The sequence below is a fragment of the Tarenaya hassleriana genome, unplaced genomic scaffold, assembly GCF_000463585.1.
Source record: "Tarenaya hassleriana unplaced genomic scaffold, ASM46358v1 Cleome7, whole genome shotgun sequence".
Classification (NCBI taxonomy): Eukaryota; Viridiplantae; Streptophyta; class Magnoliopsida; order Brassicales; family Cleomaceae; genus Tarenaya; species Tarenaya hassleriana.
In genome coordinates this window covers 1,230,608-1,256,833 of record NW_010969548.1, presented here as the reverse complement: position 1 = coordinate 1,256,833, position 26,226 = coordinate 1,230,608, and the positions used below count along the sequence as shown (strand labels likewise).

The following is a 26,226-nucleotide window of genomic DNA, read 5'->3' as shown; positions in this document are numbered from 1 at the left end:
AATGAAGAATTCGAACTCGGGTTGGAAAAAAACTTTGCTCCGCTTGAGAGGAGTTTATTACTTGCCAAGGGTAAATATTGTTTAGCTGTTTGTAAGACGGAGGAAATGACACGGCTTCGGTTAAAATGGAACTTCTGTTGGACGAAGCAATAGTTATAACGTAACATTTAATCAAGTAGACCAACTAGGAATGGTCAAAAGCGAAAGCCGTAATTATTAAAAATTTCCATTGGTAAAAATAATTTTGGTTGAATAATGTCATTATTATTATTATTATTAATATCTCAACATCATATCAGTGGATGGAGTTTCACTACGATTCTGTTGATCAACAGGGAACTCAGACACCTACGATTTGGTAATTATATGCCAAACTAATCACAATGCAATAATGATCCATAGTAATTTCATACACACGTGCGCCTATATGTACACACAAAAGCTAGAAACATTAGGTCTATTTCATCATCATCATCACAATTAGATCTTGTTTTTAGGTTAAGAGAGTGGTGTTTGTTGTATATTTAAAAACTTTTGAGGCAAAATGGTAATTTTCAAAACTTGTTCCTGATGTTTTAAATGGGCTTTTATTATATCGTTAAAAACCAATAGGCCCAATTATAAAAGCAAAACGCGAATACCCAGGGTTCCATAAAAATCCCTCCTGGCCCCTTTTGTTCATCAAAATCCCTAAAACCTCTTTACCTGCAATCCGATTTCAATCTCGCTCGTTATCTTCTCGATCTCGGTTGGCGGTGCACGCGACGGAGCTTGCAAGAGTGACGATGACTGGAGAATCAGAAGTGACCGACGGCTTGATAAGTCGAGGTAGTGACAGCAACGCATCGCAGAGAAGGACAACGTGAGTGATTTTGAGAAAAACCTGATTTAGGATCTCGCGAATTACTTGTGTATTCTGGTGAGATTCTGTTTGATATCGATTTCTTACGTCTTGTTGTTGGAAACCGTCTCAGAGAAGCTCCTCAATTAGCGTCGGTGTTGAAAGAGATGAAGGCTGGCCTAGACGTAGTCAGGAGCAAAGTGGAAGCTCTAACTGCAAAGGTTGGGTGCTAATTAGGGTTTAGGGTTTTCGTCTGCTCCAAATCATGGTTCAATTTTACTGTAAACGTAGTCAAGTGCCTTAAACGTTTTAGATAAGGATATTGGCTTTGCCTTGTATCTTTAGCCGAGTTAGTGGATTGCATCTGTGGTTACCATTATTCAAGGAGGAACTGAACGTGCGTCGTGTTAGTTTCATGTTGACTTACAGTTTCTATTTTGGTTCTTAGGTGAAAGCAAATAATTATCCCACAGCGGATGGGATTAGCTATCTTGAGGCTAAGCATCTGTTGCTTCTAAGCTATTGCCAGTGTCTTGTTTATTATTTGCTGAGGAAGGCGCGAGGCTTTTCTATTGAGGGCCATCCTGTTGTACGAAGCCTTGTAGAGATTCGGTTATTTCTCGAAAAGGTTTGCATCTTTTCTTAGGTCCCCTTGCTTCCATGATTCCATCTAGTAGTATAACACATGGTAGTATATCTGACACATACTATTGCCTTTGGGTAGATTCGTCCGATAGACAAGAAACTGCAATACCAGATTCAGAAGCTCACGAGAGCTGCTGGGTCTGTCTCGGAGCAAGCTCGTCCTGAGGAAAAGGAATCAGATGCAACTCAGAAGTCTGAGGATCTCTCAAAGTACCGGCCGAACCCTGACATGCTTGTTAGCAAAGCTGAGGCGGCACCAGAGGTACCTCAATTTACCCCATTTTTGTCTGTAGAAATCTGCTGGTCATCATTTTACATAAACCCTTTGCTTTTGTTATGTAGGACGGTGTATACAGACCCCCGAAATTTGCACCTATGTCTATGGACGATGACAGGACAACAAAACAGGAAAGGAATGCTGCGAGAAAGGAGAAACACCTTCTGAGGCAAGCGACAGAAGACACATACATGAAAGAAGTGATTGACGAGCTTGAGGATCGACCTGAAGAGGTGGGTTGATCGCTTCTCTTTTTGCAGGAATCTTTTGGTAAGTTGATACAGAGTATGTTAATGCGATATTCTAACTGAGCCACTGAACACAGATAAGAGACTTTGTTGGGGCTGAGAGCAAGGAACTAAAGAAGTTCAGAGCACAATGGGAAAAACGAGAAGAGGTGGAAGAGGAGCTCTTTGCCCGTGCCCCGCGAACAAGGGAGGAGAAGAAGAGAGAGAAGCATTTAAAGAAATCACGCAATGGGTATATTTGGTCGAAACCGAGCTTTTGGAATTCCCAAGCATGTTTTGCAGACCGTTTGACATTATTAGAGTAACCCGGTTTCCTGGTATGGTTCAGGTTGCTCGGTCTGACTGAAAATTTCTACGACGAGATCAAGTTCTTGCCCGTCGAGGATAAGGAGGAACAGCCAACGAGCTTTGGTGATAGGAGCGTTAAAATGGGAAGAAAGCTCAAGAAAAGAAAGGTTTGAACCCTTCTCTATGTTTTTGCCTTTTCTAATGTTTATGCTCTTATGTATTATTACCCCCTTTGAACCTGACAGTGTAATGCATTTTGCAGATGAGGCATTGAGACTGATACATCATTACATGAGCCCGGGCGCTGCATTTCACCAATTTTGTTGCTTAGAGAAAACCCAAAATTCATGTTCAAGTTTTTGTTCTTTCGTGTTGGTCTGGATTTCAAATTCAAATGAAATATTTGTCGGATTCATGCGTGCAAAATGTGAATTATAAAAAAGGAAAGGACCTTTGCATCAGAATCGGAAATAAACTAAAGAATTTTTCTCTCCTCTATTTTTAGAATATCTTCAGCTGAAACTTCGATTTCTTCTACAGTTCTGATTCGACAAAATACCCGACAAAACCAAAAAAAAAATTGCACTTGCCTCTCTCTCTCTCTCTCTCTGTCTCTCCATTTTCGCCATGGGAAGCAAATCGAGCTCAAGCAGTGGCAACGTGAGCAATCAAAGAAGCAAACATGGAGAAGATCACAGCGAAAAGATGAAACCTCTAACACCAAAAATCCAAAACAATGGCCGAATCTCCCACTTGGGTTTCCTACGTTCTCCTCTCCCATGGCTCTTCATCGTCCTCTTCCTCCCATGGCTCCTCCTCTCCGGTCGCTTTGGACGCCTTCCTTGTCGTCCCTCCTCCCCCGACCGCCATGTGTCACGCTTACAGTTCGCCAACTCATCCTCCTCCGGTGCCCTCGATGCACCAGCAGAGGCCGGTGAATACGACGTCGTCCCGAGGGTGCCCTCGATGCACCCGCAGAGGCCGAGGAGGTTCAATACGACGTTGGACCATGTCGTTTTCGGGATCGCGGCTTCGTCGGTGCTGTGGGAGACGAGGAAGGAGTACATCAAGTCATGGTGGAGACCCCGGAAGACACGTGGCGTTGTCTGGATCGACAAGAGGGTCCGGACTTACCGGAACGAACCCTTGCCGGAGATCCGAATCTCCCAGGACACGTCACGTTTCCGGTATACATACGTATATATAGATAATATATATATATATACACACAACAGCCATCTTCTTTATACCAAAAAAAAACACCCATAATAATAATACAGATTAAAAGGGTAGAAGATGGATGAAACAGGTACACTCACCCAGTGGGAGACCGATCGGCGGTGAGAATCTCAAGAGTGGTGACGGAGACACTGCGGCTGGGGAAACCGGACGTGAGGTGGTTCGTGATGGGGGACGACGACACGGTCTTCGTGGTCGACAACGTCGTCAATGTCCTGTCCAAGTACGACCACACCCAGTTCTACTACGTCGGCAGCTCATCGGAGGCTCACGTCCAGAACATCTTCTTCTCTTACTCCATGGCCTTCGGCGGCGGCGGCTTCGCCATCAGCTACCCTCTCGCCGTCGAGCTCTCCAAATTGCAGGACCGCTGCATCCAGCGTTATCCCGCCCTCTATGGCAGCGACGACCGCATTCAAGCTTGCATGGCCGAGCTCGGTGTTCCTCTCACCAAAGAGCCCGGCTTTCACCAGGTAATGATGAACTAACTATGTAGATCGTCATCATCATCATGATAATCATCGTCATTATTATCATCATCATCTATGCTGCAGTACGATGTGTACGGGGACCTGCAGGGTTTACTGGGGGCGCACCCAGTGACGCCATTGGTGTCGCTGCACCATATAGACGTGGTTAGACCGATATTCCCGACGATGACTCGGGCGAGAGCCCTCCGTCATCTCATGTCGTCTGCCTCCCTGGACGCAGCCAGCATCTTCCAGCAGTCCATCTGCTACGACCAGAGCCGGTTCTGGTCTATCTCTGTCTCGTGGGGATTTGTTGTCCACATCATCCGAGGCGTCATCTCCCCTCGTGAGCTCGAGATGCCTTCTCGAACCTTCCTCAACTGGTTCCGCAAGGCCGACTACATCGGGTAAGTTACCTCTTTCTCGCTCTCTGTGTTCCAGAAGGGTTCGATCTTGATCTTGATTTTCAGGTACGCGTTCAACACGAGGCCTGTGGCGAGGCATCCGTGCCAGAGGCCGTTCGTGTTTTACATGAAATCGGCAAAGTACGACAAGGGACGACGCCAAGTCATCGGGTACTATGCCCTGGACAAGAAGATGAGAATCCCGGGCTGCCGCTGGCGGATGGATTCGCCGGAAAAGATCGATTCCGTCGTTGTTCTCAAGAGACCTGACCCTCTCCGGTGGCACAAGGTACCCACCATCACCCCCGTCCGGTTCGGCACTACAGATATTTTGATCATACCGGTTTTGAGAGATAAAACTAGCGGAATCAACTGGTTTTTGCATCGGCTATGCTTTTTTTTACATGGGTTCCGGGCGATTTAGTCGACTGAAAATCGAAAATCTCGGCTGGTTCTCCATCGGTACATTGTAAAACCCGGTTTGGCAAACGTTTTATAAATTTTTCTTGTGGTGCAGTCACCAAGGAGGGACTGTTGCAGGGTAATGCCGAGCAGGAGAAACTCTACCATGTACATATGGGTCGGAAATTGCAGAGATGGAGAGATTAGCGAGCTCGAAAATCAGCAGTAACATCCCGAAAATTCGTAAAATTTACAGAATCCAGCATAAGGGTTTCATGGTTTTGGGAATTTTTTTTTCTCTCGCTTTGTCCTAAATGTAAAATCTTTACTTATGTGATCCTTGCAACTCTAAAATCTTTACTCTGCGGTTACGTGCATTGCAAGAAAATAAGCAGAGTTGCAGAATCTGATGATATTGCTGGAAAAAAAAAGCATCTCAAAGTAGAGAAACCAAGAAGAGAAGGTAAACAAGAAGATACAATCGTTTCTTCTCGGGTCAGGGCTCATGGTTTGGTGATCTTGATTTTTCCGGCTGAGATGAATGTTGCAGAGTTCGATTTTGATTTCCAGAGGGGAAATCCGAAGCTCGGGAAATGGCGGAGGAAGCGAGGATCGCCATGTCGAGACGAGTGTCGTTTCTAGCTACGGTGACAGCGAGGGAGTTCTCGATGCGATGGAAGGCCAAGATCTGTCCATTGTTGATGTCTATGCTCACTGATTGTTGTTTTCGCCGAAAATATTACAACCCATCAAAAGAATAAGGAAAGTAATCAGAATGGACGGGAAAGTTTCTGCCTTTTTTCCCGGAAACACTTTCCCGAGAAAATGTAGTGGCGAGTCTTTCAGAAACAGCAGATTCAACGAGTCACGACAAAAACTCAGAATAAGAAGGAAAGATTCTTGCATCTGCATTAAAACTTCGATCCAAACGGAAAAAGGAAAAGAAAAGGAATGGAAACTACCCGAGTGAGAAAACCACCAGAGGACGAAGAAGCAGAAGACAACAACCGCCGGAATCGCGTGTACCCACTTCTCCGGCGCCGGAAAAATCCCTCTCCGGGCGTTTTGCGTCCTCTTTCCGATCTGAGAAGAAGAGATCGGGAGAAGGAAAGATCTTTCCGCCATTGCTGCAGTATCAGAGATCTCTAGGGCACAAGAGAGAGAGGTGTGAAAGCTTTATACAAGGGCCATGAGCGGGAAAACTTGCTTCACGTGATCACAGTCCATCGGCTAAAAACAGAATTTTGTCAAGAAGAGAGAACACACACAACCCCACCGGCGCGAAATGAACCTTCTTTGATGCGTGAGATTGTGATTGTGAATTCCATTTTTGGATGGATGCAGAAGGAGGTCATGATCATAATGAAAACGTATATGTACATCTGTTATATATATATATATGCCCCGAGACAAAATGGTTTTCTACAGACGAGAAGCATTCTACATACAAAGAACCCGACTCAAATGTACATCCATGGGAGAGAGATGGCGGAAAGAAGAAAAAGCTAACGGCGATTCATCTTTTCTGTAGTTCCTGGATTCAGCAAAAGTAAGACAACCCTTTTACACAAATATCTGCCATAACCAACTGAAAGGTGAAGCTAACATTTTGATACATCTGTTTGTTTGTTTACCTAGGAAGAAGAAACTCCATGCTTGGTTCTGTCTTTCTCGTCTCTGTCGGTGTCAGTGTCCTGAGAAGACAAGGTTCTCCTCGAGCTGTGGCTGTGAGGGTCGTATTTCTGAGAAGCCAAGTAGTTCAGTGCCATGACTACATCTGATATCACCGGTCTCATGTTAGGCTGCTCTTGCACGCACATTGCTGCAATTGCTAGGGCTTGGTACAGTCCTCTCACCGGGTATTGCCCCCGTAGTAACGGATCCACCATTTTTGGGAAGTTCCTCCTGTCTTTGAACAAAGGCCGTGCCTGAACATTTTGTATAAGGAGACACTGTTTATCATGAATGTTATTTCAACGAAAAGATTGGAGCATTCTACGTGGATCCCATGTAGTATCGGGCAAATTAAGAATAAACCCTTATGGTAAAACAACATCCGCACCAGTTCAAAATATCGAAGATAGAGTTGAGATGTCTTACCCATCCAACCAGATTCTGCTCTTTACGCTCTCTCGTATTATCAATTGCTTTCCTTCCGGTGATGAGCTCTAAAAGGACAACTCCAAAACTGTATATATCCGATTTAAACGTGAGTTGGCCCGTCATTGCATAATCCGGGGCACAGTACCCATATGTCCCCATAACCCTTGTGGAAACATGAGTTTTATCACCGCTTGGACCCACTTTGGCCAAGCCAAAGTCAGACAGCTTTGGATGGTAGCCATCACTGAGCAAGATGTTTGAACATTTCAGATCGCGGTATATGACAGGAGGCTGCATTCTGTCATGCAAATATTCTAAGCCCCTCGCTGCCCCGGCCGCTATTTTCATGCGGATGTTCCAATCAAGTGGGCTTCGACCAGGAGGGAGATCTGAACCAAGCAATGAATAAAACGAGTTAAATAATCAGAACGAATGGATACACAATCAATAATGGGGGACAGGGAGAAACACTGGATCATAAACGGCAGACAGGGAGAAACTTTAACACCAAATGATGCATTTACGACAAATAACCCAGAAAAGGAAAGTTGTATTCTAGTCTATCCCTCAAGAGCGAGGAGGGCTAGTGCTAACCTTCGGTTGAAAGGTAATGAACACTATCCTACACCACACACACGATCATCCAATTAGTGGGGCAGGCTACGGATCGAACCCTTTCCTCCTTTTAACCTGTCCCACTCAACCGACCAATCAAAACCCAAAATTCACATAGAAACCATGATATCGAATGATACTTTGCCGGTTCATCAGGGCATGTGGCTCGTTGCTTCTGTAATATGCATATGAATTACGGAGAACAATTGAGTTCAGGATACAACATACCATGCAGATGATTTTCCAGAGATCCCAAAGGCATGTACTCGTAAACCAATAGTCTTTGATCACCCTCAGCACAAAACCCGATTAGCTTCACGAGATTCGGGTGGTCAGCCAGACTTAATGTCAACACTTCAACCACGAATTCCCTGATTCCTTGAAGCCCATTCCGGTCAAGTTGCTTGATAGCAACAACCTATCAGCAAACCAATTAGCCAAACCCATCAAAAATCGCTGGATAACCACAGCACAGACTCATTGATCAAAGAAACACAGGAAAGTTTCGCGCCATTTACACTTGCCTGATTAATTTTCTCGAGGAAACCCTTGTAAACTTTACCGAAACCTCCTTCGCCCAAGAAGCAATCAGACCTGAAGTTTCCCGTAGCAGAAGCGAGTTCTTCAAAGGTAAAAGTCTGCGCCTTTTTAACATTGCTGTTCCCATTCTCTGTAACTTCATCTCTTAAATTCAAACCCTTCACGTCCAAAGCCAATTGATCCTCCTCAGCTTCTCCTTCTTTCACATCTCGATATGGACTGACTTTAGTCGAATCTACAAACACATCAAGAGATACACAAACTTATGTAGCGATGGAACAACTTCGAAATGAAACGGTCAAACTTTGGAACAATTACTGATCAGTGTTAGCTTTTGTTTTTAACATTAAGTAGATATGGGTCACACTCACACAAGGCAATGAGAATGCGAGTGACAATCAAAGCTTTAACTGGATTAAAATCAGACACAAACCCTAAGCGCATAAAAGGAATGGAAGAAGCTAAGACGGAATCAGTTTCTATCGCGGAGAGAAAAATATTGAAGACGAGTAGCACACATGCATCAGAATTTTCCGGGGAAATCGCAGGTATTTCCCTGGAAAACGAATTACCAGAAACACAGAGTAATTTCTTACATGGACTAGCTCTCGCAATGTAACAGCTACACATAATACCCCCATCAACAAGAAACCCGATCAAGATTACTCAAAAAATCCAGTAAACATCAATACCTAATCAAGAAAAAAACGGAACAAAAGCACCACAAGCAACGATTTTGGCCGAAATCACCCGTTACCTGAACTGGGTTGTGTCTGATCGTCACGCTTTTCGATTTTACCGATATTGTTACCACCGACTGTGTTCCTGTTCTTGCTCGTACCGCTATTGTTCCTGTTGTTGCTCTCCGATCGTTTGCTCGGTTTCCCAGAGCATCCAAAACAACCCATCACGATCTCACAAAAATTGATGGAAAAAATCTGGGTGTCCCCTTTTTTTCCTCTTTGGCAAAAAAAAAGAATATCAGAATACCCAAACAAACCCAACACTGAGAATCGAAGGAAAATGATAAATTTCTTTCCTGAAGAAAGGAGAAAGAAAGAGTTGTCGAAAAGAAAAAGAAAAAGAAGACGGAGAGAGAGAGAGAGAGAGAGAGAGAGAGAGAGAGAGAGAGAGCTAGTGAGGGAGCTTGATTTCTTCGCGTTTTTTATATTGCATTAGTTAATAATTTTTTAATATTAATGTAAAAGTTATCTTCTACGACAAGGTTCACCGTATAATCGCTATCTGTGTTCATTCACAATACGCCACGTCAAATCAAATGCCTATCTTTTGTCGTCTTCTTCAGCACGAGAGAAGCGTACGGCTACTGTTCCAGTATCGAATCACGGGTCGCCACGTCAGAACGTAACAGTGCCCGTCGGTCAACGTTTACTCCTGCTTCCACCGTTGGAAACTATCGCCGGCGGGTTGACGTGGCGTATTGTGATTGGTCGACCCGGATTGGCTTTGCCGTTAGTCAATACACCTGATTTCTGTCCTATCATAGGGTAGGAGTATACTATATTAAATTTCATTAAACATATATTAAAAATGCAATCAACTAGTGTAATTGAATACGAGCCATTTATATTTCCAATAAACGTATACGCAATTTTCAAATGTACAGCGACTTATACTTGAATCGACCAAACTTTAAAATATTGCGTTAATTTCAACGCAATTAATAGGAAGATATTTGAATTTTATTTTAAATTTTCATAATAAATAGTGTTGGGTTTTCGAGGGATGATAAGTGTTTTGGTCGTTGTCATGAGGCGGTGACGTAGGCATCGACGACGGCCAATTAATCACCGGCGAATTTTCGTAAGAAAAAAAAAAGGCGAAGGTTAAAAAAACATATGACGTCACCCATAGGTCCCACTTTTTTAAACTCCACGCGCTTTTTATTTCGGGGAGTTATGTTCGAACGTTGATCCACGCGTTTCAGCAGGGCCCAGTCATGACGGATATTTAAGTCAAACAAGGATATGATGCCACGTGTATATTAAATAAATGCCAGACGCACGGTAATTAATTCTCTCCCGTTCATTTTTTTTTATCTAACAAACACAAAATCACAGTGATTTTTTTTTAATTCTACAGTATAATAGGAATGATTTGCGGAAACATGAATTGGTTTAAGTAGCTAAATCCTAAATCATAAAACAAATGGTTTAGCAACTCGAATCAATGTTTTTTATTAAATATGATCTCATATAATGCTTTAGATTTTTTATTTTGCCAAAGTTTAAATTTTGTTTGTAATTTTTTTTTACACAATTAAGAAAATAGATATCAACTCACTCTCTCTTATCCACGAAATTAAATGATTCGAATGCATTATTTGAAATATAATTGTTAGGATTGTGTCTTAACTCGTTAGTGGTTAGGATTTTTTTCATTTAAATATAAAATAATTTATTTGTTTCGTGTGACCAGACACGGTACGTTTTGCCATGAACAGAGGAATGGCTGCAAAAAAAAGGTGCAAATTATATGTAACGCATGCAATCCATCACTAATTGGCTCGAAGTTATCCAATTTGTTTTGTATCTTATCTGATTTAAATTTGAATTTTAAGATCTTATAAAAACATTATCTATATTTACGAAGATTACAAAAAAGTTTTCCAATTTTTTTATGAATTGCAAAATTAACTTTGACTTTGTAAAAAGTTCATAAAAATAATCTTAAACGTTATCCGAATATTTTTTAGATATTCAAAAGTTTTTAGTTAGACGTGTTCACTGGATAGATGTTGTACATTTTTTTAAATAATAAATTCACATATCAAAACTTAAACTATGTAAATGATATTGACTATTTGGTCAAATGAATTTTGTTTATTATCCACCATATGAATAGAAATAATGTGTCCATTTTCTATTGGGTTGAAATAAATATAAGAAAATAATAAATATATCATAACAGAAGCAGAAATTGTGCCAAATAAGGTCATCCATGACTATGGTCGGTCCATCAAAATGTAACAATAAAGATCACACCATGATTTCATGTGGAAAGTTCCATACAATTTTAATCCCCAAAATGCAAATGATTTCGTTTTGGATTTGGGCTAAATGGGCTTCTCTTAAAGCCCAATATTAACCCTAGAAATATATTCAGCGTGTCTATAAAACCACATTGCCCTAATTTCCACTTCCGCCTCCGGGAATTTCTTCTGCGATTCTCTTCAGCCGGCGATAATGTCGAAGCGAGGTCAGCTCATCTCCCTTCTCTATCTTCTTGGCCTCTTCGTTTCCCGTAGAGTCAGTTCTATATGTTGGATATGAGTAACCGAGAAGAAGTTAAATTGTGATTGTGGTTTTGTCTGGATTTAGATTCACGTTCTGTGTTAAAAGATGATATGTTTTGCTTAATGTTTCAAAGTTTTTCGAGGACTCTGCAATGGCGATTTTACAGAAATTGAGTTCACTGAGTGAAGTTATTGCAGTGTGTAGTTGTATTCCGTTTGTGTAGTTGGAGATCGTATGTGATACTGTCGGTAAATCTAATAATTTGTAAGTAAATCTTCTGGATCTATGATATCGGACGCATCTCAGTTAGGTATGTTTCTGATTTGTGTAGGACGAGGAGGAACGTCGGGCAACAAGTTCAGGATGTCACTGGGTCTGCCGGTGGCAGCCACAGTGAACTGTGCCGACAACACAGGTGCTAAGAACCTTTACATCATTTCGGTGAAAGGTATAAAGGGTCGCCTGAATCGTTTGCCTTCTGCTTGTGTCGGAGACATGGTCATGGCCACAGTCAAGAAGGGTAAGCCTGACCTCAGGAAGAAGGTTCTTCCCGCCGTCATTGTTAGGCAGCGTAAGCCGTGGCGCCGAAAGGACGGTGTCTACATGTACTTCGAGGGTACGTCTCCTGGTCGTGTCCTTGTGCATTGTTTTCTTTACTTGGCTTGTGATTTGTGTGGTATTGATTCCTCCAGACTTTTAGTCAGGTGTCCACCTAGATATTCAAAATAGGTCGATACCGTTACAAGTCTGGCAAATGAATTGTGTTCATCGTTACAGATGCTATAATGCTCTTGATGCTTGCCTCTGCTCCATTCGAACACCAAATATATCAGAATGAAGGAAAATTTTGATGTGATGCTTGGTCACTCAGAATTTAGTGCATAATTTGAAACCTATTTTCTGATTGGCTATGTACTTTCAATTGCAATTTGCAGACAATGCAGGAGTTATAGTAAACCCCAAGGGAGAAATGAAAGGTAACATACAAATCATAGCTATTTCTTGGGTTCATATATAACCCTTTAGTCCCAAGTTCTCGAGCTCTTTGAATCTTGGAAGTTGACCAGAAATGAATGTGATGCTTCTGATAGGTTCTGCCATTACTGGACCCATTGGAAAAGAGTGTGCCGACCTTTGGCCGAGGATTGCAAGTGCCGCCAATGCCATCGTTTGAGATTAAAGATAGAAACCCATCTTTCTTTAGAAGGGATAGAAGTAGTCGAATGCAACTCTTGTTATTTTGGCTTCAGGATCTTGAGTTATGGTTTCATTGTGGTTGCAAGTTTTTGTGTTCGTATCTTATAAATGGATTCGGGTGACAGATTCTATGCTATTTATGGTTTACCCATTTAATTAACCGGTCTATCCTGTTTAGTTGCTTCAGCCTTCAGGTAGTCTGTTTTTAAGCTTATGATATCGAAGTAGGGGTGTAAAATTAGGGGTCTCGAAACCCGATTTGAGCCCGTTCTGAAAGTCTGATTTTTTCGGGCCAAGAAACTTTGGCCCGAAGTCCGCTATTTTTCGGGTTGGGCCGGGCTGGGCTTCGGGCCTCGGGCCCAAATTGACATCCCTATGTAAAATGGTCAGTCTAGTCCGACTTGTCCCGATCTGGAAAAATTTCAGTCCAGTCCAGTCTGTTTTTTAGCGAATCAAAAATAGATCAACCCAATCTAGATTATCTTAGCTGCGAGCCAAATGAATGAATCGGTCTGTGAGATAAATATATAAATTTTAAAAATAAAATTTTAATACTAAACAAATATTTAAAAATAATTTTAATATTTAAAATATTTTTATAATATCTAAAATACTAAAAAAATTAAAATTTTAAATAAAATAAACTAAATGTGTAACAAAAATATAATTTGTATATATAAAAATTTAAAATTTTAAAAAAATAAATAAATATTTTTTCTAGTCCGTTAGTCAGTGACGGGTTGGCTCGTCACGAGTCCGTCTCATGACGGGCTGGTTTGTGTGGCCCTTTTTTCTGTGAACTCAAAATATTTGAGTCCGGCTCGAAAAAATATGGATTTACTCGTGAGTTAACCTGTGAGCCGCGCTCATTTTGCATCCCTATATCGAAGGCGTCGTGGGGTCATGTCAAAAGAGAGTTATTATGTCAATCCAATGAGAATTGTGGAATTCTCGTACAGTTCATGATTCGTTAATGCCAACTTATTTAATTTAGCACCAGGAATTTCAAATTTGTGTATATTCCAAACATTGTTCCGCTGTCCATTTACGTCATTTTTATTGTCAAAGACGTTTTGCGGTTTCTGTTCATCGGTGGATGTGTTTTGCCGTTCGTTTTCCCTCGTCTTTTCATCCTGGTGTTGTCGAGTTGGTCATAACATATAGGCTTAGTAATAATTACGTCGCGGAATGTCCCGGCCCCATCCCACTTATTAAAGTATCTTTAGCAAATTGTAAATAATCATTTCCTATTATTCTAATTTAATATAATTAAGAAACCATTATATACACATATGTATGTATGTATGTATGTATGTATGTATGTATGTATGTATGTATGTATGTATGTATGTATGTATGTATGTATGTATGTATGTATGTATGTATGTATGTATCTATGTATGTATGTATGTATGTATGTATGTATGTATGTATGTATGTATGTATGTATGTATGTATGTATCGTGAAAGCATCGACAACCAAGAGACTGCTCCTTGAACATGTCCACGTACAAATGTAACCATGAACTACCATTTTAATTTAATATCGTATTTCCTCTTAATTAGCTTGGCATATGGAACCAATCATCACAGAAACAAAGAGGTAATATAGCCAGAAGGAATAATGATATATATTCATATCTAAAGGACAAAACAACCATATGACCAAAACAATCATAATATGGGGAAGAGAACCTCATCTTCCTCACACACACACATATATATATGTCTGTGTCCTATTTGCCAACAAAAATTTCGCTCTCAATGAACCAATCCCGGGTTCATACATAATAAAACACATTCAAAGGCTCAGTCTCTTCTCCTTAAGCGTTGTGCTTTGGAGGGTTCTAAGCAATTGTTTTATTCCACTCGAGGAATGTACCAATAGACTTCATTGTATCGTCTTCTATACCATTCCATGACCATATTCATCTTTCTCATATTTACTAGAACTCTTTATCGAAAAAAAAAGAGCAAACCCTGCTCCCTCGCGGAGATTTTGGATCATAATGCAGTGGAGAAGAGAAGATTGCGTGAAAGATTACTTGTTATCGGTTGTTGCATTGAGATTGTTGAGGAGTGAAGACTCCTTCCAGACAAGCTCTTTGATGTCTTGTTCGTCCAAGTTTGTCTGCTCAAAGTCGAAGTTGAAAGGAGACGGGCACGTAGGTTCTTCATTGATCTCGTGGAGACTGGCCATGTATGGATGGTTCAGTGCTTCCTCCACTTCACATTCACATCATGTTAGAAAAACTGTATGTACTGATTAGAACGGACTAAAAGGCTTTGTTAACCGAAGTAACACCAAAATCCGACATCGATAGAATCTGGCCCTTCTCAAAATGCTAGTGTTTGATTTCCAGTTTCACATTTGTTAGGACTACTGCCTATATATGTCTGGTCTCTCTGGTTGATATCCTAGATTGTGCTACTTGTAATGGGCTCCAAAATAATTCAATTGAGTTCCAATAGGATTTCAATGGAAATAACGATTCTCCTATTAAACAAGAATGAAACAAGAAGCAGAGGGTGCACCTGTGATGCGTTTGGAAGGATCGAAAACTAGCATCTTCTCAGCAAGATCAAGAGCAACTGGAGATATGTCTGGGAATTTTTGTCTGAATGACTGCTTCGGGACACGTGGAAGTTGTTTCATGTACTTCCGGGCATTGTCGCTTCTCAGAAAGCCGAGCTCAGGTTCTTCTGGTGAACCCAGTAGCTGTTTCCAAAGACAAATAAACACAAATATTTACAAAATCACAGAACTCAATCCGGTTATTGAAGCAACAAGCTTGTACCATTTTATAGAATACGCCAATTTTCGATCTGCCTGGAATCCTTCCAGGGTAAATACTTGATTTTGATCATTAGGAACACAATGATTTTTAGATATGATCATGATTCTCGCAACAACATGTTGCATATGTTGTGAACGTGGAGTGGTAAATGATCGATTAGATTCGAGTTTCTTCGTATATTACCTCAGTTATAAGTCTCAGCTGTTGAACATAGTCTTTACCGGGAAAAAGCGTCTCTCTTCTGAGTATCTCCATGAAAATGCAACCAACAGACCAGATGTCAATAGCGGCTGTGTACTCCGAGCAGTTGAGCAGCAACTCGGGTGCTCGGTACCATCGTGTCACAACATATTCAGTCATTAAATCTGTCTCTGTTGACGTCCTTGCAAGCCCGAAATCACAAATTTTGAGATCACAGTTCGAATCTAAGAGCAAATTGCTCGGTTTTAAGTCCCTGTGAAGTACATTTGCTGAGTGAATGTACTTCAGACCTCGTAGAATTTGGTACAGGAAGAACTGGGAAAAATAAAATGATCAAATTGTGAGACAAAGAAGGGTAATGTGATTCGGTATAATGATGAACCATAGCATAAGAACATTCTTGGCTGATATTAAGCACCGATCATCAGTTCAGCTTGTGCTATTAGACTAGAATTGAGATTTTGAGAAAGTTTGCATGTGCTGACCTGATAATGATCATCGGTTAGAGCTTGGCTTGAGCGTATGATCTGATGCAGATCAGTGTCCATCAATTCATAAACGATGTAGACATCATCGAACCTGTCCTTCTCTGGTGGTGGTATTATGTCCTTGATTTTGATTATCTGCAACAGCAGTGTAACAATGACTTTCGGCTTTCGTGCTGTACGAACCCATTGACGGGTTTTGACAGAGGAAAAACAAGAAAATGGGACATCAAGAGAAGTACATTGTCGTGATCCAAGTGAAGGAGGAGTTTGATCTCCCGGAGAGTTCTCTTAGCATCAATCCTGTTTTCAAAAGCATTCGCTATCTTCTTTATAGCAACCTCTTCTTTGGTCTCCGAGTTTGTGGCACAACTGAAATTGGACAGTTTTCAACGTTTACAACAACAACATTAAAAAAAAAAAACAAGAAGATCGATGATTATGAGAAACTTACCATACAATACCGTAGGCGCCACGGCCAACAGGCTGTATAGGAGGAATGTACTTGGAAGTGACCGTGAAAATGTTACCTAGAACATCGTACATGATATATTTCCCATCATACATTGGGATTCCTCCATTTCTTATGTTCTCCATCTCCATTGTCAGTCTGCAACTTTTTTCTCTCGGCCTCTTTCTCCGTGGAAAATGCAGAGGAAGGTTGGGAAGAGAATCTTTGCTTCAAGAGAGAAGTTAGACTGTTTCATCTCAAGTTTTTGTTGCCTTTAAATGGCGAGGTGGGAAGGAGAGAGACAAAAAGATAGTACCTTTTGCTTTTGGTGGGCGAGATAAAGGCAAATGCTTTTGGCATTTGAACTTTGAAATTTGAATGAAGAGACTATTGAAGATTCAGCACCATTAGGAAAATTCAAAGGGGGAGAAAAAGAGAAGGAAAAAGGCTATCCTTATGGACCCATGAGTCCCAAGAGATGCACTATTTCCAGATACAACAACCACAAGATTTCACAGGCAGGTTTTCAAGGTTAAAATAACCTGCTCAGTGTGAGATCTATTTCCTCATGGAATGAAGGAAGATAAACATTAAAGTAAAGGCCTGCTGCAATATGAGAAGGACTTCAGAGGGGTCAGCAGGCATGTCGATGGACACCATTGCCGGGGGAAGAAGGAGGTTTTTCTCTAAGTCCTAGTCTAATTGAATAATATAAGAGCAACAGCTGGAGATAGTAAACGATGAGAAGACACACTTGAAGAATCATTTTTGCAGCTGAAGTGACGTACTGAATCTACTGATCACCAGGCCCGGAGATCCTCTCAACCTCATAAATTAGTAGAAAGTCATAACCTGGTTATAATGAACGGCCAAAATCAAAGTTCCAGGTAGAGAAAATAACAAGCTGAGACCGTTGCTATACAACAAATCTCGCTCAGTAATATAAGGAACAGGTTTCAATCTTACAGTCAAAGGGCTAAATTGCATAAGCTTGGAAGTTGGAAGTTTCAGAGACTCAGTCCCACATGCCATGGCCTAATTCGTCAAATGGGTTCATCGATTCCCGTTCCCGTTCTTCAAACCCTGCAAAAAATGGAGTATACATACTAAGTGCAATCAGGTGCTCTAATAATTCAGTCTTGTCCTGAAATTACATACCTAAAACTAAGCTGTCTTAGAACAACAAAAAAGAAACACAATTTCATCAGCTGTTTTCGAAAATGTAATCGAAAACACTTACTTTCTACAAACTTCCTGGGAGAATTTCTACGCGATTTAATCACATTTTACTGTCTAGTTGCGCAACTATGATCCAGACTCCATATGCGCGTTCAATCACTCCATCCACTACTTGGTGGTAGAAAATCTTCCATCAAATCGTCCCAAACTCATATCCCGATTGCTTCAATCCAATCAAAGAGCAATGACGGCAGAAACCGAAGAAAAACGGTTGAAGACAAAGAATCTCCATGGAAATGTGCAATCGATGCATAGGCAGGCACAAAATCAGCGAAGACATCGACAGAAACAAACAGAGAGAGTGAAAGGTTTACCTCCGGCGACGGCGGAGGAAGGGGATTCAACGGAGGACTGTTCGAGTTTTGCAATTGCTTAAATTTGCATTTAATATTGTTGCTTTTTTGCTTTTACTGGTTTTCTTTTCTCATAGATTGATTTTTTTAAGAAACGATGCATTTAAAACAAAATCGATACACTTTTAAACAAATTGTTTAAAATTTTAAAATTGTTCAGAAAATCAGGATTACAATTTTAGTTTAATAATTTTAATTAAATGAGTCAATCTAAAATAATAAAACTATTAAATAAGCATATTTTTGTTGAGTTGAAAAAAATAGAAATCTATGTTAAAAGTATCTTTTAATAAAAATTAAAATATAATATAGTTTTCACATTTACATGAAATGATTTGTTTTGTCACACGGTGTTCGTGTTAAAATATAGTTTCCGTTTTGGAATGTCATATCGTATCGTATGTTTACTTTTGTTGAGAAAAAAAATGTAGCAAACTAAAAAAGCCACGTGGGCTCCGTATCGCACTTTTTAGATTTTTGCCTAACAAGTCCAATCAAGCGCACCAAAAACGAAAAGCAACCAAAAATAATAAAATGAAATATTATTTATGCTCAATTCCGCCATGGATAAGGATCAAAGATCTGACCCAAAATCTACGGATGATAATATTTTATTCAAATGTCCAATGGCTTTTATTTTAAAAGAAATAGCCAATGGTTTTGTAACGTCATAATTTCAGTAGCTAACTTCGCCGTGTAATCTCGTAAGCCTCATGTTTTCGAATACAATTAATTATAATTTATAGTATTTGGACAATATCCCCGAAATCTAGCTCCACAACCCGCTTTGAATACCCAAATTCAGTTATTTATACAAAATAATCATAATAACAATGGTAAGTCTTAGAAAAAAAACGATGATTAGTTTGAAAATACACTCCAATATGTATGATCAAGCTTGTGTTTGTGTTCATTATAAAATGTTTGTAGATAGTCCATTATTGCAAACAATAACTCTTTTGTAATTCTATCAAATAAATAAAGTAGTTGATTGATACCCCCAATAAATTTTGATTAAGAGAAGGTGGTTGCACATAAAAAAATAAATATCCACAAATCATTTTCCCCCTTTTTACTTTTTTGTGGGGCAAATAAAAAAGGCCTTTTTTTATGTAATGTGAAAACTAATAATAAAAAACACTTTAGTTTATATTATGCATCGAATTTAAAGATACAACAATGCAAATACAATACCAAACAATCACACACAAAGAAAAACCAAACCCAACAACAACAAAAAAGAGACAAGAACCTCTCTCGGACCACATCGTTGTTTCCCTTTCTAAAACACGTGGAAGCAACAATTAGAGAGAGGGGTTTTGCTTAACATAACAAGCACTAATCATATGATTAGTGATTATAATATCCACATCGTTACTATTCCCGCGCTTTAACCCCCACGAAAAAAACCAAAAGCCAAAGCGGGCTTACAAACCAAAATAAAAAACCAACTTAAACCGGATATAACCAAGCTTCGTTCTGTTTCAAAAAAGACAGAACCGGTGGAGCTTGGAAGCGGATCTCAGACCAAACCCATGGCGGATGAGACGGTGGCAGTTTTCGTAATATTTTACCAATTTTCTTCAGATTCGAGCTTTCGAGGGGAGGATTAGTTGTTCTCCTCTGAGGTGTATCCGCTCGTCGGCGGAGTTGTGCAGGCAGAGGAAGCTCCGCCGCGGCCGCCGCCATCTTCTCCGATGACTCTGGCACGGGCTCTGCTGGCTCTCGCGGCGGCGGAAGCGATGGACCTGGCCAAGCCCAGGCAGATTTCTCGCTGTTCTCCTCTGAGGTGTATCCGCTCGTCGGCGGAGTTGTGCAGGCAGAGGAAGCTCCGCCGCGGCCGCCGCCATCTTCTCCGATGACTCTGGCACGGGCTCTGCTGGCTCTCGCGGCGGCGGAAGCGATGGACCTGGCCAAGCCGATGAAGATTTCTCGCTTGATCCTCCCTCGCTTCGGTGGGAGCTCAGTTTTCTTCGCCGGAAAAACAGAAGCAGGAGTCGCCATGGTTGTACGGACGAGTTTCCTGCAAGGAATTACAAGAGAACTGATTCAACAAAAAGAACGCAAGAATTATCTCACACAAAAAAATGTCGATGATGAATAATATTAATGCAAGATTTAAAAAAAATTGACGATTTCAAAATCAAGTAAACAGATGATCTATTGTTTGCAGAAAGAGAAATACAGATGAAGCGAGTGTTTCTTCTTTTTTTTACACAAATAAAATTGAAAAAGAAAAAAAAAGTTATAGTGAGAGAAGTATAAGCCGTGAGATCCTTATTTATAGGCCAGAGAGTAAATGATAATATTTTTTCATTTTAATTAATAAATTATGAGATTTATGAACTGAACCTAAGATATTACAACAAAAAAAAACAAAATATTGGCTCTTTACTAAAACCAAATAAACAAATATATTTTTATGGGGAAAAAAACATTTTACGAGACTCTCTGTCGAGTATGCATGCGTACTAGTGGAAGAATTATTTATTTGTTAAATAATGAAACATTTCATGAATGACGAAGAAAACAATTTTCTTCCAACTATATACGATCAGGGACGAAGTCTTGTGATAACCGTGTGGAAAGAAAATAACGCGATTAACTACGAATTTATTAATTTCAATTTCAATTTCTTGCTAAAAGATTCTTCAAATTGTTCTCCCGATATTTAGTTGTTTGGTTATTATAATGCGGTCATATAAATATTCCAATGGAAAAGTTCACGCTTGAACCATATGCAAAGTGTGATGTTTTTTGAAACATTAATTTCCAATTTTATTTGTTTAGGAACATTAATTTAGTTAACTCCACACGTCTACGGTATTTGACGATTTTTTTTGGCGTATGTTTTGCTTCTAGAGAGAGAGGAGTTGACGAGCTACTTCGACGGTGGAGCCACGCAGATTCCAAGTCATTTCGAGTTAGATGGTTAACTTCTCACAAATTTCTCATATATATAATATATATATATATATGTTGGTACATAATAGACGAAAAATCAAATAATAAAAAATGCTAATATTTTATTGCATTTGTTGCACATATCATGGGATTAGAGTCCGACCAGATTTCTAAATGGATTTCGATGGTGTTCGTTGTTACTTTGTCTACGTGTCAGCCAAAAAAAAATGAATAATGAAAAAAATATTGGTGTCGGGTGAGTAAGCCGAATCTTGGTTTTTGTTATTTGGCAAAATGTCTGTATCTGCTTTCAGATAAAGACGAACACTGTTGATCGCTTGCAGACCAAGACGCTAACTCAACTCCCAATAATAATAATAATAATAATAATAATAATAATAATAATAATAATAATAATAAACAAAAATGTGAAGTACACCAAGAAGGCATTTAAATCTGGTCCACCGACCTTCGTTATTGCGGTAGACCGGCCGTTTACCATAACGCATATTGACTTTGTAGTCTGGAACGAAATACATTTGCATGATATACGATAAAATAATCGAATCATTATATAATTTCATAATTTAGGTTAACATACAGTGATATTACTATTCACGAGATGATAACATCACAATTATATACATATATATATATAAATTAATACATACAGGTATATCGTATTATCCAGATGTTAAGGTAAACGGAAATTATTTATTAAAAAAAAAAGCAAAAGGGAATATGTGTAGGAATGTTCCCAAATTCCATAGCCGCCATAATCGCCACGTCAGAAACTAATTTAATATTTTATTTTATTGTGTTCGTTTAATTAATCGGGACCGTTGATGTTCCCTCAGGTTCGAGAGGAGATCCAACGGCGGAGACAAAACATCACCATGATCATGGGATCATCGGACACTTTTGCGTACTTTGGTGTTATTCCATGACGTCCATTCTTCCTCTCTCTCTCTCTTTTTTTTTTTTAATTTAGATTTTAAATTGATAAAGGCCAAAAGTGCTGAGAAAAGCTGTATAAAATAATGATTGAGGTATATCTAGCTGGACCGAACTTTCGTGGAAAAAAAATAATTATTTGACAAATAAGGAATATGAGATTTAATCTGGATAATTGATGGATTGAAAAAGGAATAAATGTGACGCATGCATATAATTTTTATTTATATAGTTTTAAAATAAACGTCGAAATCGATAGCATCAGTTGCTTAAACGACAGGATCGCTCGGATTCCGGCAGTCCCGCTCCATGAACAATGACCCGTTCCCACGTTTGCAGATCATGTATATATTTTGGAAAAACCCCATTTAAATACCTCAATTTTATAAAATATTCTAAATAAATATCTAAAATTTTAAATTTATCTAATTGATCAAACGTTAAAATGTTCTAAAGTGATATCTCATTAGTCCAGATTTCTTCATAACTATTAAGTATTGTTGCAATCGAAATTCAATTCGTGTCCAGATATACCAAATATACGCATAATTTACTTATTTTGTGTCATTTATCTTCATAATTAATGGTTTATTTATATTTTGTGAAAAAAGGTTATTTTAATACTTAAAAAAAGGGTTGCAAATGGATAACCAATTTAAATGGGCTTGAGCCCACTAAGCGCAAAACCGGCTTGAGCCCAAAACCGATGTGGTGGAGCGATAGTTTTTAGGATTTCCAAGCGGGCGGGAAAAAGAATACGGCGATTGTTGAGAGAGAGAGAGAGAGAGAGAGAGAGAGAGAGAGAGAGAGAGACCTCGCCATCACCTCGCCGGAGAGGGTTGCCGGATCTCGGTGGAAGGAGAATCCTTACGCTGGAGGCGGGTATAGCTAACGAGTTCATTGTGGATATGGGGTTTCACCAACCGAATTGCTAACATTTTCGCGGCTCGAGACATCGTCACCGCAAAGGTATCATCAGCGACCTCGGTCTATGCGTGATTCGTGTACTGCCGTGTTCAATGGTAAAACATAATTTTTTATTTTTTGATAAATGAAACATAAATTAGACATAGCTTTACCGACGATTTGATCCATATATCATCTGCAATTCTCCGTGGATTTGATGTTTCGAAGGCATCATTTTGGTAGAGGAGACCTTCTGCTGCAACATGGATTCCATTTCTTGCATAAATGTTTCTATATCGAAGACTAGAGCTTCCGTTTTGTAGAAATTCTTCTACTGTAAGCTCGAAAGTTTAATGGTGATCCTCAACGGAAATTTTGTCAATTGCCCCTTGGATTTACTCTTGATCCAGGACGCATTGTCACTGACGGAATTCAAGCTGATGGAGTTGCTGATTGTCGGATTGGTAGAGTGGGTTGCTCTCATCACTGAATCCAATTCTCCGCAGGGCCAGTGTGTGTAAGCTCTTTCCCTTTTGTCTTTTCTTCTTAATTATGCTAAATATGGTATGAGACACGCTATCTATTTGCTTCAAGGCTCGGTTGCTGCCGGAGCCAAATCTTGCAAATGAACACTTATCAGATCATCTTCCTACCCGTTTGAACGGGCTGGACGCAGCCGTATATGGTGGAATACCTTGTAGTGTTCTAACAGAGTTACTTGATTCTTACCCTCATTGTATATCTTACATTTTCTGGACTGATGTTATGTGGAGAGGGGCAATTGAAACTTTTCTCAGGATGATTGAGATTGGACTGAAAACTTTCCCCAAAGTATTTCACCTTAAAGAAATGGCTCAAGAGGTTGCGGCACGGTTATAATCTTATTCCTTATCATCTATCAGTATCTTTTATTTGCAAAAACTCTTCTCATTGTTCACATCTCTTAGCTATCCCTCCGCAGAGCAGATGACGGGAAGAATTCTTGTTTTGCGACTGATTTCACTGAAAAGCCTGTAAGATATTACCCAGTGTTTTGTTAGTCAGTAAATATTGAAGTGCCCTATTAGATGATTTTTGTTGGTCTAAAGAAACAGGCCTTCAATTTGGTCCATGGCAATTAAATTTCAGTGACCAGCCTTGAATAATTTTTTTATTATATGCCATATATTGGCATCAATAGATGCATGAGGAATTAGCAATGTTTAGCTTAGAACTATCTCCATGCTGTAGTTATACACATTTTCTTTAAGACCAGTATGCACGAACTCCTGTTTTCACTCCTTCAAAACCAAAGAAAGCTTTTAGTGAGGTGATTGATAGTATGACTTGTCTTTCTTCCTGCTCCAATTTTTTTTGCATGCTTGTTTCTCATGCTGACATTAGATTCATTAGTTACAAGGTCTCTTTTTGAGCTTTTAATCTTCTGATTGAAGCGGCTTCTTTTCAGTGAAATCAAGCCGAGAGCTTGGAGACAGCATCAGTTGGGTTGGCATATCTCTTTCTTAAAATGTGAAGGCCAGCTTCTTGTCAGCTCTCTGTCAGAAAGTTATCTTGAGATCATCACTTTATATGTGTTCGGAGACAGCATTAAGTCGCCTGCTGAATTTCCTCGAATACCTATTGTGGTGAGAAACCAAATTAGATCTCGGAACCGTGATGAAAACTAGCAAGTATTCTTTCCAAGGTAGACTCACAGACATAGAAACATCTGCTGGTACAATCAATGGGGAACATTCTCAATGCCCATTTAGGATGATCAAATTTGCCAGCTCAACAGAAAGATAGAATTCAGGATGATGCTCATCTTATCGTCGCATTGGAGGTTAACTGGGCGCATGCCATAACCATCCGGCTGGTTCTTGAAGCCAATTCGGGTAAATGTCACACATGTATGAAAAGAAAGTTGGTTTTCCGCAGTGACAATGATAATCACATGGGTCCACATTCATCCTTTCTGTCGCATTTGACCGTCTTGTGTCCATGAGGGTTAATCACAGAGATTATACACAAACGCTTTTCATGATTGTGAAGTCTCCTCCTACATTATCTTGCCTTAACATAAGATGGGCTTTCGTTGCTGAGTGATGAAGGAGCAGGGCTGAAAGGACAGGAGATTTTACCTCAGATTCATGCTCGAGGTGCGTTTTTTTGTTTTTGTTTTGTTTTTGCCTTTACATCTAGACAGAATTCTTTCTTGTTCACGCTTCTGTACAACTAGAGTCGGTTTGGGACTAATGCATCTGGCATTAGTTCATAGCAAAAGTTGCAGGCTGTGAATTTGATTTAAACCTCACCAAAAAAAAAAAAATCAGCCACAGGCATTTTCACGAGAAAAAAAAGCTTAACGAGAGACAAAATTCAAGAAGACAGAGCTTGTAATGATGCCAAGTAAGTCTCTTCTTCATTGAAGTTTGATTACAAAGTTTTACAGTTCAACCATTGACTTCCACATCCATATGCACATTCCCCCTTGCATTTATAAATGTGCGTGTGCGTGTGTAGAAAATGTCATCGTTGTTGCGTTGGAATTTTAATGAAACAAACAGAACCCGTCTTAAATGTTTGAAATTTGATATATTGGGTCGGTTTAGGGCAAAATCTTTTAAAGTGTTGTTATATTTTGTCAAATTGTACGGCGCAAACTTTTTTTATATATATATATTCGAGTATTTTTATGGGGTTTAAAACTATGGAAAGCATGGCCATATTTGTATTGTCCTTGTCTCCTTTTTTTGCCTCTTGACAGGTCAAAGTTGGTTTCCTTTTTCCTTCTTTCATGTTTTTTTTAAACCTCGACTCTCTCTTTCCTTTCCTCTTTAGATTTTTATAATTTATTTTGTTTCTTCAATTATTTTGGTGTTATTTGGTTTCCTTTTATAATTTTATACCTAAAATATACCTAATGCTAAATAATCTTTACAACGCAAGGAAATCGTTGCTTGTGGTTTTCCGGTTAATGATCTTTTTAAAATATATATATATATATATATATATATATATATATATGTTTTTACAATTCAATGAAAATATTTAGAAAAGGAAGTCAAAAGGAAAGGAGATTTTTTTTATGTTTGTTTTTTCTATTTATTATTTTTCTATTCAGAGAAAAATCAAGCTATCGTTTTCTAGGAGTTGTTGGCTGGCCTTGGTTTAATTCATTTGATAATACGGCCTTACTCTCAAAAGCCCAAAAAACGAATATGTAAAAGAAAGAAAATGTGGGTATTAATCTAATAACCGGATTATGTTCTCATCAACTAAATTGGCGACGCCCTTTTTTGGTTCATAATATTGTGGTCCACTTTATATACATATATAGCAATGAACAATGCATAAAATACACACATGACCTGAACGTGTTAGATGTGAACGTGTTAGAGTTGCCTTTTCTTATAGGGGGGGGGGGGGG

The 26,226-nt window shown here is 39.4% G+C and overlaps 8 protein-coding genes across 24 annotated transcripts; 4 read left to right on the top strand and 4 right to left on the bottom strand.

Moving 5' to 3' along the window:
* The first annotated feature begins 666 nt into the window (after positions 1–666).
* Positions 667–2,714, top strand: LOC104800630 (neuroguidin). The gene is made up of 8 exons (XM_010523499.1): positions 667–862; positions 975–1,062; positions 1,290–1,469; positions 1,566–1,748; positions 1,829–1,996; positions 2,089–2,243; positions 2,340–2,466; positions 2,562–2,714. The coding sequence occupies exons 1-8, from the start codon at positions 786–788 to the stop codon at positions 2,571–2,573; spliced, it is 990 nt and encodes a 329-aa protein (XP_010521801.1). The 5' UTR covers positions 667–785; the 3' UTR covers positions 2,574–2,714.
* A 99-nt stretch (positions 2,715–2,813) lies between these two features.
* LOC104800631 lies at positions 2,814–5,074 on the top strand. Of its 2 annotated transcripts, XM_010523501.2 has the most exons (5): positions 2,814–3,486; positions 3,609–4,011; positions 4,093–4,415; positions 4,479–4,701; positions 4,930–5,074. In XM_010523501.2, the coding sequence occupies exons 1-5, from the start codon at positions 2,927–2,929 to the stop codon at positions 5,041–5,043; spliced, it is 1,623 nt and encodes a 540-aa protein (XP_010521803.1). In that variant the 5' UTR covers positions 2,814–2,926; the 3' UTR covers positions 5,044–5,074. The 2 variants fall into 2 exon arrangements, with proteins under 2 accessions (XP_010521803.1, XP_010521802.1); XM_010523500.2 differs by having other exon boundaries at positions 4,479–5,017.
* Positions 5,075–5,158: 84 nt separating this feature from the next.
* Positions 5,159–6,060, bottom strand: LOC104800629. The gene is made up of 2 exons (XM_010523497.1): positions 5,777–6,060; positions 5,159–5,528 (listed from the first exon to the last, which is right to left on the bottom strand). Exons 1-2 carry the CDS (start codon positions 5,937–5,939, stop codon positions 5,311–5,313), a joined length of 381 nt encoding a protein of 126 aa, XP_010521799.1. The 5' UTR covers positions 5,940–6,060; the 3' UTR covers positions 5,159–5,310.
* A 114-nt stretch (positions 6,061–6,174) lies between these two features.
* On the bottom strand, positions 6,175–9,168 carry LOC104800628 (probable serine/threonine-protein kinase RLCKVII). The gene is made up of 6 exons (XM_010523496.1): positions 8,830–9,168; positions 8,057–8,307; positions 7,761–7,950; positions 6,915–7,306; positions 6,449–6,742; positions 6,175–6,348 (listed from the first exon to the last, which is right to left on the bottom strand). Exons 1-5 carry the CDS (start codon positions 8,978–8,980, stop codon positions 6,449–6,451), a joined length of 1,278 nt encoding a protein of 425 aa, XP_010521798.1. The 5' UTR covers positions 8,981–9,168; the 3' UTR covers positions 6,175–6,348.
* Positions 9,169–11,180: 2,012 nt separating this feature from the next.
* On the top strand, positions 11,181–12,686 carry LOC104800627 (60S ribosomal protein L23-like). Of its 2 annotated transcripts, XM_010523495.1 has the most exons (4): positions 11,181–11,291; positions 11,661–11,945; positions 12,265–12,306; positions 12,421–12,686. In XM_010523495.1, the coding sequence occupies exons 1-4, from the start codon at positions 11,279–11,281 to the stop codon at positions 12,501–12,503; spliced, it is 423 nt and encodes a 140-aa protein (XP_010521797.1). In that variant the 5' UTR covers positions 11,181–11,278; the 3' UTR covers positions 12,504–12,686. The 2 variants fall into 2 exon arrangements, with proteins under 2 accessions (XP_010521797.1, XP_010521796.1); XM_010523494.1 differs by lacking the exon at positions 11,181–11,291 and having other exon boundaries at positions 11,600–11,945.
* Positions 12,687–14,145: 1,459 nt separating this feature from the next.
* LOC104800625 (mitogen-activated protein kinase 13) lies at positions 14,146–18,077 on the bottom strand. 5 transcript variants are annotated; one of them, XM_010523490.2, is made up of 10 exons: positions 18,015–18,058; positions 17,702–17,863; positions 17,428–17,544; positions 16,778–17,313; positions 16,465–16,689; positions 16,253–16,382; positions 16,011–16,148; positions 15,508–15,840; positions 15,062–15,245; positions 14,146–14,752 (listed from the first exon to the last, which is right to left on the bottom strand). In XM_010523490.2, the coding sequence occupies exons 4-10, from the start codon at positions 16,819–16,821 to the stop codon at positions 14,568–14,570; spliced, it is 1,239 nt and encodes a 412-aa protein (XP_010521792.1). In that variant the 5' UTR covers positions 16,822–17,313; positions 17,428–17,544; positions 17,702–17,863; positions 18,015–18,058; the 3' UTR covers positions 14,146–14,567. The 5 variants fall into 5 exon arrangements, with proteins under 5 accessions (XP_010521792.1, XP_010521791.1, XP_010521793.1 ...); XM_010523489.2 differs by having other exon boundaries at positions 17,702–17,926; positions 18,015–18,030; XM_010523491.2 differs by lacking the exon at positions 17,702–17,863 and having other exon boundaries at positions 18,015–18,077.
* Positions 18,078–19,181: 1,104 nt separating this feature from the next.
* Positions 19,182–20,315, bottom strand: LOC104800624. Of its 2 annotated transcripts, XM_019200962.1 has the most exons (3): positions 20,239–20,298; positions 19,836–20,076; positions 19,182–19,674 (listed from the first exon to the last, which is right to left on the bottom strand). In XM_019200962.1, exons 2-3 carry the CDS (start codon positions 20,055–20,057, stop codon positions 19,663–19,665), a joined length of 234 nt encoding a protein of 77 aa, XP_019056507.1. In that variant the 5' UTR covers positions 20,058–20,076; positions 20,239–20,298; the 3' UTR covers positions 19,182–19,662. The 2 variants fall into 2 exon arrangements, with proteins under 2 accessions (XP_019056507.1, XP_019056506.1); XM_019200961.1 differs by having other exon boundaries at positions 19,836–20,315.
* A 2,372-nt stretch (positions 20,316–22,687) lies between these two features.
* Positions 22,688–25,253, top strand: LOC104800623 (DNA repair protein RAD51 homolog 2-like). 10 transcript variants are annotated; one of them, XR_769782.1, is made up of 6 exons: positions 22,688–22,933; positions 23,228–23,330; positions 23,458–23,689; positions 23,779–23,830; positions 24,265–24,955; positions 25,130–25,253. XR_769782.1 is itself a non-coding variant. In XM_010523485.1 (5 exons), exons 2-5 carry the CDS (start codon positions 23,258–23,260, stop codon positions 24,265–24,267), a joined length of 360 nt encoding a protein of 119 aa, XP_010521787.1. In that variant the 5' UTR covers positions 22,688–22,880; positions 23,228–23,257; the 3' UTR covers positions 24,268–25,105. The 10 variants fall into 10 exon arrangements, 3 of the variants coding, with proteins under 3 accessions (XP_010521787.1, XP_010521786.1, XP_010521788.1); XR_769788.1 differs by lacking the exon at positions 25,130–25,253 and having other exon boundaries at positions 22,688–22,880; positions 23,615–23,689; positions 24,265–25,105; XR_769785.1 differs by lacking the exon at positions 25,130–25,253 and having other exon boundaries at positions 22,688–22,880; positions 23,228–23,334; positions 24,265–25,105.
* Positions 25,254–26,226: the final 973 nt, after the last annotated feature.